The sequence below is a fragment of the Myotis yumanensis genome, unplaced genomic scaffold, assembly GCF_028538775.1.
Source record: "Myotis yumanensis isolate MYYU_CA2020_CCGP unplaced genomic scaffold, mMyoYum1.0.hap1 SCAF_11, whole genome shotgun sequence".
Lineage (NCBI taxonomy): Eukaryota > Metazoa > Chordata > Mammalia > Chiroptera > Vespertilionidae > Myotis > Myotis yumanensis.
The window spans coordinates 15180010-15193149 of NW_027223762.1; the positions used below are offsets into that span (position 1 = coordinate 15180010).

At 36.5% G+C, this 13140-nt stretch overlaps 1 protein-coding gene across 6 annotated transcripts in view; it reads left to right on the forward strand.

Moving 5' to 3' along the window:
* The window catches only part of BIRC6 (baculoviral IAP repeat containing 6), a 181438-nt gene that overhangs the window by 133131 nt on the left and 35167 nt on the right, over positions 1 to 13140 (forward strand). For all 6 annotated transcript variants that reach the window (XR_011473150.1, XM_070428963.1, XM_070428967.1 and 3 more), the window contains exons 58-63: positions 2751 to 2882; positions 3944 to 4111; positions 5174 to 5347; positions 6449 to 6645; positions 9742 to 10042; positions 12744 to 12961. Coding sequence is in view for 5 of the 6 variants with exons in the window: in XM_070428963.1 (XP_070285064.1) it covers positions 2751 to 2882; positions 3944 to 4111; positions 5174 to 5347; positions 6449 to 6645; positions 9742 to 10042; positions 12744 to 12961 (1190 nt within the window). In the remaining variant the exon portion in view is untranslated. The remainder of the gene's footprint in view (positions 1 to 2750; positions 2883 to 3943; positions 4112 to 5173; positions 5348 to 6448; positions 6646 to 9741; positions 10043 to 12743; positions 12962 to 13140) is intronic.

Sequence of the window (13140 nt, forward strand, 5' to 3'; positions counted from 1 at the left end):
TTTCCAGTTTTAGTTACCGCCTCTAATACAACTGTGCATAAAATTGTAATTCTTATCTTTTTACAAATTATACAATAAAATGATAGAATACTATATAAATGTATACATAATGTTTTTTCTTATTTAAAAATGTCTGCCTTATCTGTTACAGCTACTTTTCTGAAAATTAGACTTTATAAATGTTTTTCTGACAGAGCCCTGAAAATGTCCCTCTATGATGAAGAGAAATTAGTTAAATTAAGGAGGGAAGTGGGGAAGAGTACTAAAATTCAATTATTGAGATTTTATATGTTTAATTTGATAATGGAAAAATGTTACATTTCTAAGTAATTGGAAATTTAACATTTTTGGTTTATCTTTGCTATAAAAGAATGCTGTTTTCTGAAATGGTTGGAGCATTGTCCCATACACCAAAAGGTAGCCAGTTTGATTCCCTGTCAGGGCACATACCCAGGTTGGAGGCAACCCAACTATATCTCTCTCTCCAATTGAAAAACAAATAAAAAAATATAAAATGTCATATTCTATTATTACTACAGAGAAGTTCCATTTATTACCTAAAAATTTTTAAAATGAAGTGATTGTGCCACCGTACCTTGGCTGCAGGCTCCTCTCTAACCCTGGTCCTAGACAGGATACATGCAGGAGGCAACCAATCGATATGTTTCTCTCACATTGATATTTCTCTCTGTCTTCCCCTCTCTCTGCCATTCTCTTTAAAAATCAGTGGAAAAATATCCTCAGGTGAGGATTTAAAAAACAACAACTATCTATCTATAAAAGCCTAATATGCAAATTGTCCCCAAGAGAGTTCAACCAGGAGACTGATTCCTTACCATGACATGTGCTGACCACCAGGGGGCGGCGTGGAATGAAGGAAGGCCCCAGCCGGCAGCCAGGGAAGGGAGGCCCTGGTCAGCAGCCGGGAGGCCCTGATTGGCCCTGATTGCTGGCTAGGCCTAGGGACCCTACCTGTGCACAAATTTTATGCACTGGGCCTTTAGTAATAATTTAATAAATCAATAAAAACATATTTAAAATATTTTTAAAAATAAAGTGATTGCTTTGGAAACACTACATCCTAGTAAAAACTCCAACAGAGAGTTATCTTGAGAAAACATTTTTTAAAAAAAATGTTGAATTTAACCTCTAATAGTGTTTTGGTCCTGTGAAAGTGTGTTTATGATCTTTGATCTTTAGACAGTATATTTTATGATATATTTACATGTGTGTATATATTTTACAGCTCTATATCCTCACCTTAGGTGACACCTGGGCTGTGCTGAGGCATGGCCTGGGAAACTCTCCAGGCAATAAGCTGGAGTAATCGTGGGCTCACCGCATATGATTTCACTCACCCTGTATCACTGTCCTGCCTTCCTGATTCCTAGGGTCTGAAAACTATTATTTCATATATTTTCTTAATTTCTAGTTATTTCAGGTGGGAGAGTAAATCTCATCTTTGTTATTTTATCTTAGCCAGAGTGGAAATGCAAACCAAAACAATTTTAAACAGAAAGTTGAACGAACCTCTTCTTAGTGATATTTTTTATTGCTTTATAGGGGTAACACTATATAAATTCTTATTAATTAATGATCTTTACATGTTTCCTGACTATGCAAGGAGTTAGTTCTATGAGTTTTTTAATTTTTATTTATTATTTAAATATTTTACTCTGACTTGTGTAACTATTTTTGCCATTTTGGGTTTCTTGGTTGTTTTTGTATGTAAGTAAAATGTACTGTTTTTATTATACATTTATTAGTTACAGTGTTTACAAAATTTTTTTATTTCACAAAAGCAGAAACTATCTAAAGGCAATCTAGTTAGGGAGAATATCTAAAAATTGAGATCAATGGGACATTTTCAGATACTTGAAAGCTGTAAAATAGGGGTCTAATATAAAAGATGATGTTTTATCATAGGATCATTTCACCTTTCTGAGACATTATATAATAAATCATAGGATCATAATTGTGTTAAGTTAGAAAAGTAAAAAGGGAATTTATATTAATCATATCCACTTAGTGAAAAATATTTCTAATATCAGAAAAGTTCATCAAGCTTTTTGAATTTCTTAAACACTAAATCAGATCATTATATGGCCTCCATTATTTTCATGATTTCCAACAGCATGCCATATTCCAAAGTAAGGGAAGAAAATATTAATTCAGAGAGTAATAACTATCTATGAAAGTACTTGGATTTCATGTTAAAGTACTAGTAAAATATATTACTTTGCTATGTAAGTTTTCTAACTAAATAAAAATAGCAAAACAAATCTCTGTGAATAAAATTTGTTCCTTAATACTCCATTTTTAGAATAACTAAAAGTCTAATGCTTTAGGATATATCTTGAGCTTGAATTTTGTATTTGCCCTTTACAGGTTTTCAGTAACATTGCTAAGCCTGTTTTTTTATCTTTAAAATAATTCTTTCTTGATAAGCATGTTATAAGGAACAGATTAGATTTAGGTGGCAAGCAGATTGAACTATACCTAAAATAAAGCAGATTTTCATGGTAATGGTTTTTTTGCCTTTAGAAGTAATATGTAATATTTTCTTGAGATTGGATTTTAAGAACAGTGGTGAGTTCCAGACTTTGTCTTAAAATATTTGTCCTAAATGCATTTATCAACAATTAGTGATAATATTATCTTATATAATCTTCCCTTGAGATATTTATCACTTCCCTTCTTAATGACGTTGAAAAGCAATGTATTTTACATAATATAATATTTCCTCACAGATACACCAAGTATCACTGCCAAACTAATTAATGAACAAAAAGATGACAAAGAAAAGAAAAACCATGAAGAGAAAGAAAAAGTTAAGGCAGAAAATGGATTTCAGGACAATTATAGTGTTGTTGTTGCTTCAGGTAAGCTTTCTGTTTTTTTATAATCTTGATTTTGTTTGTGTTTCTATACAGTATAACATTTTATATTTCTAGGAATTTCATGTAATAAAGAGTATTAATGCAAAAAGCTGACTTACAATGATTCTTAATACTAAATATAAAACTATTATATCGGAAATCTGTTATTCTTTGGCAGTGAAACTTATTTTATGTCCAAAGCTTCTAATATGTCATCAAGTATGAGCTTGTGTGAATAGTTTACATATTGCATTTCAACTTCACAGTGTACTGAGAATTATACTCTTACAAATCCATTGTGTTAAGGGATTTTTGTATATCCTTGCTGTTTTTTTAAAAGAAAGCGAAATGAAAAAGTATTCGTCAGTTTTTATTTATGATATTGTGTTCATTACTTACATAAAATTAGAAAAAAAAATAATTAAAAGAAAATTGGTTGAAAATGAGTTTTTGCCATTAGGTGCAGGAAGAAAAATGGCCAAGATAACTTGTAATATGGGAGGATGTATTACTTGACATAGGTGTGATGATTTTAGTTCAAAAGACAAAGTTCACTTTACTCCTCAAATAGTAGACCTTTGTATTAGTTTATTCTATCAGAAAAAAATTAAGAACATAAGATTTCCTACACATAACACATCCATGTCTCTCTCTCTCTCTTGAAATCAGTAAAACATTTAAAGACAGAAAGTAAAAAGAAAAAATAAGAAAGACTACAAATGTCCAAGCTCTCCTGCAGAAGAGGCAGAGCTCTGAAAAGTGGAGTGAAGGCTCCAGGCTGCGGTTAGGCTCCCGCAATTACTTTATGATAAATGGACAGCCATCTGTATCTCATAGAATACAGTAGTTGACAATATTTTTTTTGGAAAAAATGCAGCCCAATGTATTCGTGGAGTTTCATGAAGAACAAATAGAATCAGGAGATCAGACGTTAAATTAGAAGAAACATTTCTCTCTTTTGGCATTGGTTAGGAATGTGGTGCTTTATTAAAATATTGTAGAAAAACACTTTTACTTCATTAGTGTGTTGGCTATATACAATTTTACTGATTCTTTACTTCTAGGGCTGAAATCCCAATCTAAACGTGCTGTGTCAGCTACACCACCACGCCCACCATCCAGGAGAGGGAGGGCAATGCCTGATAAAATAGGAAGTGCTTCCTCAGCAGCAGACAATGCCAACAAAATAATTACTGTCCCAGTGTTTCACCTGTACCACAAACTTTTGGCAGGTAATGTTCACAATGATAAAACATAAATTTTAATAATCTTACAACTATATAAATCAGACGTGTAATTACCAGAATCATCATTAATCTGGTGCTATTGATGAGATAAATGAATTATTGACGTTGCCCATGAAGTTCCAAGAGAAGTGAGACCATATCCTTTTAAACACCATGGTATTATGTTGCACACTTCTGCTCTACTTTCTAAATTTCACTGTTAATGTGTCATAATATAATCAGTAAAATTAATATTTTAGAGAGTACACAAGTTATATAGGAAGTGTGGTGAGGCAACTTTTAAATAATTAGTTCTAATGGTAAAACCCTTTGATGTGTCATTGATAATTAAGCAGTATTTTCTCCCCAGCTAAAAAATATTCTTTGACCAATATACTTTCCATTGGTCAAGGTGATATCCATTGTGTCTCTATTTTTGTACTGTATTGTTACAAATCAAATATCCAACTAACTTTAAATGGGTTTTCTTTCTTAGCTTTACCTGGCTGTTTATAGCAGAGGTCAGCAAATTATGGCTGGTCAACTGGATGCCCTGACTGGTTTGGCTCAGTGGATGCCTCTTTTTATAAAAAAATTTTTAAATTGAAATACATAGCTAACCCCATTTATTTATGTATTGTCCATAGCTGTTTTCATGCTACAATGGTAGAGTTAATAGTTGCAGCACAGACCTATGGCCTTCATAGAGTGAAATATTTATTATTTAGCCTTTTATAGAAAAGATTTGCTAACCACAGATGTATAGGAATGTCTGTGTTTTTTGTTTGTTTGTTTGTTTGTTTCTATTTGCTGTGGCTCAGATGATCTTAGTGAGATTTGGTTAGCGACTAACACTTTGTATAGACATCATTTATTGTTTTCACGTGTCAGAAACAGATTTTAATTTTTGTAAACTTTGCAAGGGTTGCTTTTAAATTGTTTTGAATTCGGTGTCAGAATCAAACTTCTACCTATAATTTAGTAAAAGCATTAAGTACCTGAGTAAGGTGAATCTAGTAAATGTATCCCACTTGGATTCTAGATTTAACTTAATAATGTCATTTATAGGCCAGCCATTGCCTGCTGAAATGACGCTTGCTCAACTTTTAACTCTCCTATATGACCGAAAACTTCCTCAAGGTTACCGCTCAATAGATCTGACTGTTAAATTGGGATCAAGAGTTATCACAGACCCAAGTCTGTCAAAAACAGATTCTTTTAAAAGACTACACCCTGAAAAAGGTATGTGTATGGTACTGCTTTAAAAAGTACAGTCTGTAATCTCAGGAGGCAGGGATTTCTATTTACCTTTGTTTTTTTCTTATATTAACATAAAGATATTTTTCTTTATGACTGAGTTATTTGTAAATATAAAAAATTTGCCATTATTTCCATTGGAAATTAATCTTAATACCATGGTATAGCATCACTTATTTTATAAGCACCTGTGCTTTAATTTTAAACTTTATTTCTGCATGAACCATGTGAATTATTTATAATTAAAGTGAGAATCTCAATTCAGGATTCAATTTACTGATAATTTAGATAAAGTAGTATTTTATACTCATAAACATTTTTTTTCCCTCAAACAGAAATGGGATCAGACATTTTCTTACAATTTTACTTTTACTTATTTTCCATTAAATATTTCTAAATGTGCATTTTTATTGCCTATTTTTTTATATGGTTAGAACAAAATTGATTTTTTCCACAGTTGTTGAAAAATTCTGATTGTTTCTAGTTTTTTACTACTATAAATGCTATTTGAGCAATGATTTTCATAGTGTACATATGGTATCATCTTATTTTTACTGCAGTTTTTCCCATGATTAAAATTCAATATTTAATTATTAGCCTTTGTATTCTTTACTAAATTTTCCTTTTTTTTTCAGCCCAAGATAATTTGTGTTTTTTGATGTTTAGTTGACCTCGTTATTGTGAACATACTAACCTTTCGATTTTCCTTTGTGAGTGATTCAAAGCTAAACCAGTATGGCATAATTTTTAGTTTTCAGTAAGAAGTCTATCATTATTCATTTTTTCCTAATTGAATGCTTTAGAGCTCAACATATTACTATTTGCTGTGAGTATCTAAGGACTTACTTATTTAGACGATGGCACTGATACTGATCTTTGGGCCATACTTTGAGTAGCAGGACTATAGGAGGCAACTTCAGAAGTCATTTAAACATTTTTTATAGCATCTAGCCTTAATGCAGCTGTATCTGAGTAACTTAAGATATTTATTTTATTTTATTTTTTTTATTAGGGAGATGACATCTGCTTTGTAAATAAAAGAGTACTAAAGAAACAGAATTTTTCTTACCTATTTTTTAAATCTAGATCATGGAGATTTACTTGGTAGCTGTCCAGAAGATGAGACTCTCACTCCAAGTGATGAATGTATGGATGGGATATTGGATGAATCTTTACTTGAAACCTGTCCCATTCAGTCACCATTACAAGTTTTTGCAGGAATGGGTGGACTGGCTCTTATTGCAGAAAGACTACCCATGCTATATCCAGAAGTAATTCAACAGGTAAGATAAGATTCCTAATTGAATATACCATTCCATGACAAAGCCCTTTGTTCTTTTGTTTGGATTTTCATTTACAAGTTCTTTTCTCAGTTTTATTAAGGAAATAGATATTTTTAAACTTATGTTAACCTTTTGGAAGTACCCTTTAACTTAGACTTTGAGTATTGTACAAATCTTTATGTGATTAAGATTCTGAAGAAATGTTGAAGACTGAACGTATTTGCCAAACTCATTACACTGTAGCATTTACCTTGATTTTATGGTGTCACACTGTAACATTTTTGTTTTATGATGTTTTAGGTGTGATATTAATTTCTGGATCTTACTGCAAATGGGAGAGTAAAGTAGTAGTATATACTTATGTCCAAATACATTATCTTTTCGTTTAAATTTTTATTCCTTTTATTTACTGTTTCTGTTTTTGGTGGTTTATAAAACATTATATTAACCTCTTTACCTGTTCATTAATATTGCTGTTATTCTTTTATTAATTGGGGGGGGGGGGGAGTGTGGTACATGGAGAGTTATAAAAATAAAGCTCTTTGTTGAATTAGTTGGGAAAATGATTCTCTCTAATATCATATAGTTAGTGTATTATATGTGCCTGCATCAGTTTCCTAGGACTGCTCTAACAGATTATCACAAACAGGATGGCTTATACCATGGAACTTTTTCTCTTATGATTTAAGAAGCCGTAAGTTTCAAATCGGGTGTTAACAACTATGCTCTCTGTGCTGGCTTAGGATACCTGTCATTGGATTTAGGGTCTACTCTAAGCCAGTATGACCTCATTTTAACTTGATTACATCTGAAAAGATCCTACTTCTGATTAAGATCACAATCAGTTCTTGGGCTCCTTGGAAAAATGCTAGGATTGGGGTAGGGAATATACAAGATCAGTCTAAATACAGAAGCCTGCTTTAATGGGATCCCACTGACCAAATCTGATACTACTTGGGCATCAAATAAAATAATAGAGTATTATAACCTATAGAATAACAGAATCTATACTGGTATACATCAGTAAATGAGTGAATAAATAAATAGATGGGGAAGAAGGAATGTTTGTAGTTCAGTACCAACTAATGAATGTAGAAAGAAAGATTTAGAAAGTCACCATTGACAACCACTGTAGTAATTATTGATTTAGGCAAGAATTATAAAAATGCTAGTTGTAATAGATCAAAGTTTGGTGAGAAATAAGATGTTTAAATAGTCTAAAGAATCTGTCTACTTAACTAATTACAAAGGATTTAATAGAAACTTTAAATTAGAGATACATGGCAGACACCACCATACTTAAAATACCAAGTAACTCCTCAATGTTTGGAAGCTTTTAATTAAAAAATAAAAGGAAGAAATTCCTTTATTGATCTTATTCTATCTAATAAAAGAGAAACATGGTAATTAGCATACGACCGCTACCCTTCCCATTGGCTAATCAGGGCGATATGCAAATTAACTGCCAGCCAAGATGGCGGCCGGCAGCCAGGCAGGTGGAAGCAAACATGAGGCTTGCTTGCTTCAGTGAAGGAGGACTCCAACATTCCCCGCCTGCCTTGCCGGCCTCTGAGCTGGCAGTTTGAAACTTTGTAACAAATATAGAAGCTAAACAAAACCCCAGAAACCAGCTTTCAGCCCGCCGGGATCTCAGAGCTGGAGATGATACAGTGTTTCGATTATAGAACCGAAACAAACCAGATACCTGCTTTCAGCAGCAGAGGCCTTGGCCCAGAATAAAAAAAAAGAAAAAAAGGAGCGGTTGGGAGCTTCAGTCACCGGCCAGCCTGAAAACATACCTCAGCCCCTCACCCAGACTGGCCAGGCACCCCAGTGGGGACCCCCACCCTGAAGGGGTGTGACCAGCTGCAAACAGCCATCATCCCCTCATCCAGGCTGGCCAGGCACCCCAGGGGGACCCCCACCCTGATCCAGGACACCCTTCAGGGCAAACCAGCCAGCCCCTACCCATGCACCAGGCCTCTATCCTATATAGTAAAAGGGTAATATGCCTCCCAGCACCGGGATCAGCGGAGCCGCGAGGCCTCCCGGCACTGGGATCAGCGTGACAGGGGGCAGCGCCCAAACCCCCTGATCACCCTGCGGCTCTGTGTGTGACAGGGGGAGGGGCCACAACCTCCCTATCCGCCCTGCTCTGTTCGTGACAGGGGAAGGCGCCCCAACCCCCTGATCAGCCCTGCTCTGTGCCTGATAGGGGGGAGCTCCCCAACCCCCTGATCGCCCTGCGGCTCTGTGTGTGACAGGGTGCGGCGCCCCAACCACCCCCCTCCACGGGCCCTGCTCTGTGTGTGACGGGGTAGAGCCATAACCTTCCCATCGGCCCTGCCCTGAGTGTGACAGGGTGCGGTGCCCCAACCCCCTGAGCGGCCCTGCTCTGTGGGTGACTGGGGGGAGCTCCCCAACCCCCTGATGGGCCCGGCTCTGTGCGTGACCGGGGGGAGCTCCCCAACCCCCTGATGGGCCCTGCTCTGTGCGTGACACGGGGGAGCTCCCCAACCCCCTGATGGACCCTGCTCTGTGTGTGAAAGGGTATGGAGCCCCAATCCCCCTGATTGGCCCTGCTCTGTGCGTGACAGGGGGCAGCGCCCCAACCCCCTGATTGACCCTGCTCTGTGCGTGACGGGGGTGGCGCCGCAACCTCCCCATCGACCCTGCCTTGAGTGTGACAGGGGGCGGTGCCCCAACCCCCCAATCAGCCCTACCCTGAGCGTGACTGAGGGTGGCATTGCAACCTCCCAATCCGCCATGCCCTGTGCATGACAGGGGGTGGCGCCCCAACTCCCCAATCGGCCCTGCTCTGAGCCCAACCAGGGGCTGCACCTAGGGATTGGGTCTGCCCTCTGCCACCCGGGAGCAGGCCTAAGCCAGCAGGTCGTTATTTCCCGAGGGGTCCCAGACTGCGAGAGGGCACAGGCCTGGCTGAGGGACCCCCCCCTACCCCCCAGTGCACAAATTTTTGTGCACCGGGCCTCTAGTATTACTATATTTTAAGGAGATAATTTGAAATCAAGTGATTAATTTGAACCTGGTGTTGAAACATGCAAATAACCAAACAAATACTTATTTTTTCTTTAGGTGAGTACCCCAGTTATAACATCCACCACTCAGGAAAAGCCAAAGGATAGTGATCAGTTTGAATGGGTGACGATTGAACAATCAGGAGAATTAGTTTATGAAGCACCAGAAACCATTGCCGCTGAACCTCCACCTATCAAATCAGCAGTACAGACCATGTCTCCTATACCGGCCCATTCTTTGGCTGCTTTTGGATTATTTCTTCGTCTTCCGGGCTATGCTGAAGTGCTACTAAAAGAGAGAAAACATGCTCAGTGCCTTCTTCGATTGGTGTTGGGAGTGACAGATGATGGAGAAGGAAGTAAGTGTTTAGTGTTATTAATGAAATTTAACATAGGTAGGTTGAGTGAAAGTTATTCAGATCATTACCTATTAATCCTCATTTATTACTTTCAAAGTTAAGCTATTACATGATTTGTTGTTGGCAACTTAGTTCCAATAATAAGATGTAATAAATTTTTTTTAAAAACCTTCATTTTATTTATTTATAATAAATCTTTTTTTTTTTTAAATATATTTTATTGATTTTTTACAGAGAGGAAGGGAGAGAGATAGAGAGCCAGAAACATTGATGAGAGAGAAACATCGATCAGCTGCCTCCTGCACATCTCCTACTGGGGATGTGCCCGCAACCCAGGTACATGCCCTTGACCGGAATCGAACCTGGGACCTTTCAGTCCGCAGGCCGACGCTCTATCCACTGAGCCAAACTGGTTTCGGCTATAATAAATCTTTAAAAAAATAAGTTTCATTCATTCATTCATTCTAAAGGTATTTACTGAGTGTTTATAAAATTGCTGGGCATCTTTGGAGGGATTTAAAGATGAAGCAAGTATTTAGACCCTACCTTCAAGTAGCTAGTGTCCTCCAGTAATAGCAATGAGGAATTTGTGTAAACATACAGATTTCACAAGTTAAAAAGGCCTTGAGATCCCTGGCCACTGTGGCTCAGTTGGCTATCCATCATCCAGTGCACTGATAGGTTGCCAGTTTGATTCCTGGTCTAGGCACATGCGCAGGTTGTAGGCTCGATCCCCCAGTAGGGGGCATGTGTGTGTGTGTGTGAGGCAACCAATCAATATTTCTCTCTTAACAAAAAAAAGCACTGACAGCTACAGCATTATGGAGTCCCTCAAGTGTAAGATGATTTTTTCACTACCCAGTGATGTGAATAAAGTGGCATAACAGGTTTTAGTAGAGCCATGAAAGATAGTCAATTGAAGTCGAGAGGAGTTATTTTAGAAAGAAAGAATGGTTTCAGCAGTATCTGTATTCTCAGAATTCAGGGTATCCTCCCAAAATGTATAAACACTTTAACAGATGACAGCTCAATTATGAAAATGAAATGTATTTTAATAAACACTGCCTTTATCATGATTCAAAGTGTATATATACATTTTTGGGGGATACCTTGTATATGAAAAATGATAAGCTAGCTCATGAAAATTTGCATAAAAAAGCAGCACTCAAAGCTTTTTTTTTTATATATATATTTTAATACATTTTATTGGTTTTTACAGAGAGGAAGGGAGAGAGATAGAGAGTTAGAAACATGGATGAGAGAGAAACATCGATCAGCTGCCTCTTGCACATCTACCACTGGGGATGTGCCCGCAACCCAGGTACATGCCCTTGACCGGAATCGAACCTGGGACCTTTTAGTCCGCAGGCCGATGCTCTATCCACTGAGCCAAACCGGTTTCGGCTCAAAGCTCATTTTAAAAGCAAATATTGGTAACAAATCATGGAAAGGTGTATAAAGATTTTATTCTAAAAAAGCAATGAAGATTTATTATAACATTAAATAGAGATGTGATGATAATTTTTTTAAAGTGAATTTGGCAGCAATATTTAGATTAAAGCGAACAAATGAGGAAAATAACAATATATAATAATGTGTTTTATAATATAACTAGAGGCCCAGTGCACAAATTCATGCATGTGGTCAGGGCCAATCGGGGTAGACTGGCCGGGGGGAGGGACCTTGGGAGGTTGGCTGTGGGAGTGCTCTGACCACCAGGGGTAGCTCCTGCGTTGAGCATTTTCCCCCTGGTTTTGAGTGCACGTCATAGCTACCGGCCGGTCATCCAGTCCTAATGGTCGCTTAGGTATTTATATATATAGATAATAAAGAATAATAACAGAAAACTATGGTGATTATTTCCAGTGGGCTGGTAATTTAATAGAAAGAAACAAAGAAAACTCCCAATAAGGGTAGTAGCCTGACAAGTAGATTTTCATTTGGTTTGCCTCTAATTCTTCAGTTAATGACTATTAAATTAGAAAATTGGTACATTTTTGTTATTTTAAAGTCACAGATAGAAGGGTAAGAACCATTGTCTTTTAGAATTCTATTGTAATATAGTAGATAAAACCCTAAACAGAAAAGGAAATAGAATTGCCTTTATGCTATTTCAGATTATTTTTAGTGAATATACAATGAGTGGTTATTAAAAATCACAATTCTGACATTCCTTTCTACAGTGATTGCCTCATCCACCATTCTTGTGACTATGGTTTTTGATGTTTGTTTTTGCATTTAATACTCCTTTATAGCTAAAACACACTAGAAAACGATATTGCTAACAAAACAAAATAGTTTATTTTTATTACCTGTTTATGGTTGCAACTGCTTCCAAGGCAAGTGCACTTACTTTCATACTGTTGTATGAAACTTTTCATGTTTCTTTTTTACTTATTAGATTTTAGTATAAAATCTAGTTTATAATAAATTTAACATAGTCTAGCTATTAACTATCATATGAATATATTTCAAGTTTCTTTTGTAGTTTATATATGATGGATGTCTTACAAAGCTTTTCCAGACATTATTTATTATTACATTTTAAGTTATTCAATCTTGTACTTGTGGTATTTGGGTTGTTTTCTAATAAATACAGTGATTCAATTTTCTAATACATTGTCATTATTTGTTATCCTGTATATTGTTTCTTATTGTGTTTTAAAGTATTTTTAATTTTGAGGTTTTTTTTTAAATCTAGGTCATATTCTGCAATCTCCATCAGCCAATGTGCTTCCAACCCTTCCCTTCCACGTCCTTCGTAGTTTGTTTAGCACTACACCTTTGACAACCGACGATGGTGTGCTTCTGAGGCGGATGGCGTTGGAAATTGGAGCACTACACCTCATTCTTGTCTGTCTCTCAGCTCTGAGCCACCATGCCCCTCGAGTTCCAAACTCTAGCCTCAATCAAGCAGAGGTAGGTTCAGTTTTAATTCTTTAGATTACGAAAACCTAATTTAATTCACAGAGTACAGATGCAGTTTTTTTCTGAAGTAATCAGAAAGGCCAATTCATTAATGGCATAAGCAAATTTAATGAGGATGCACTATTCAGGTACAAAAATGTAGTTACAACATAACTTCCAGCAATAACATA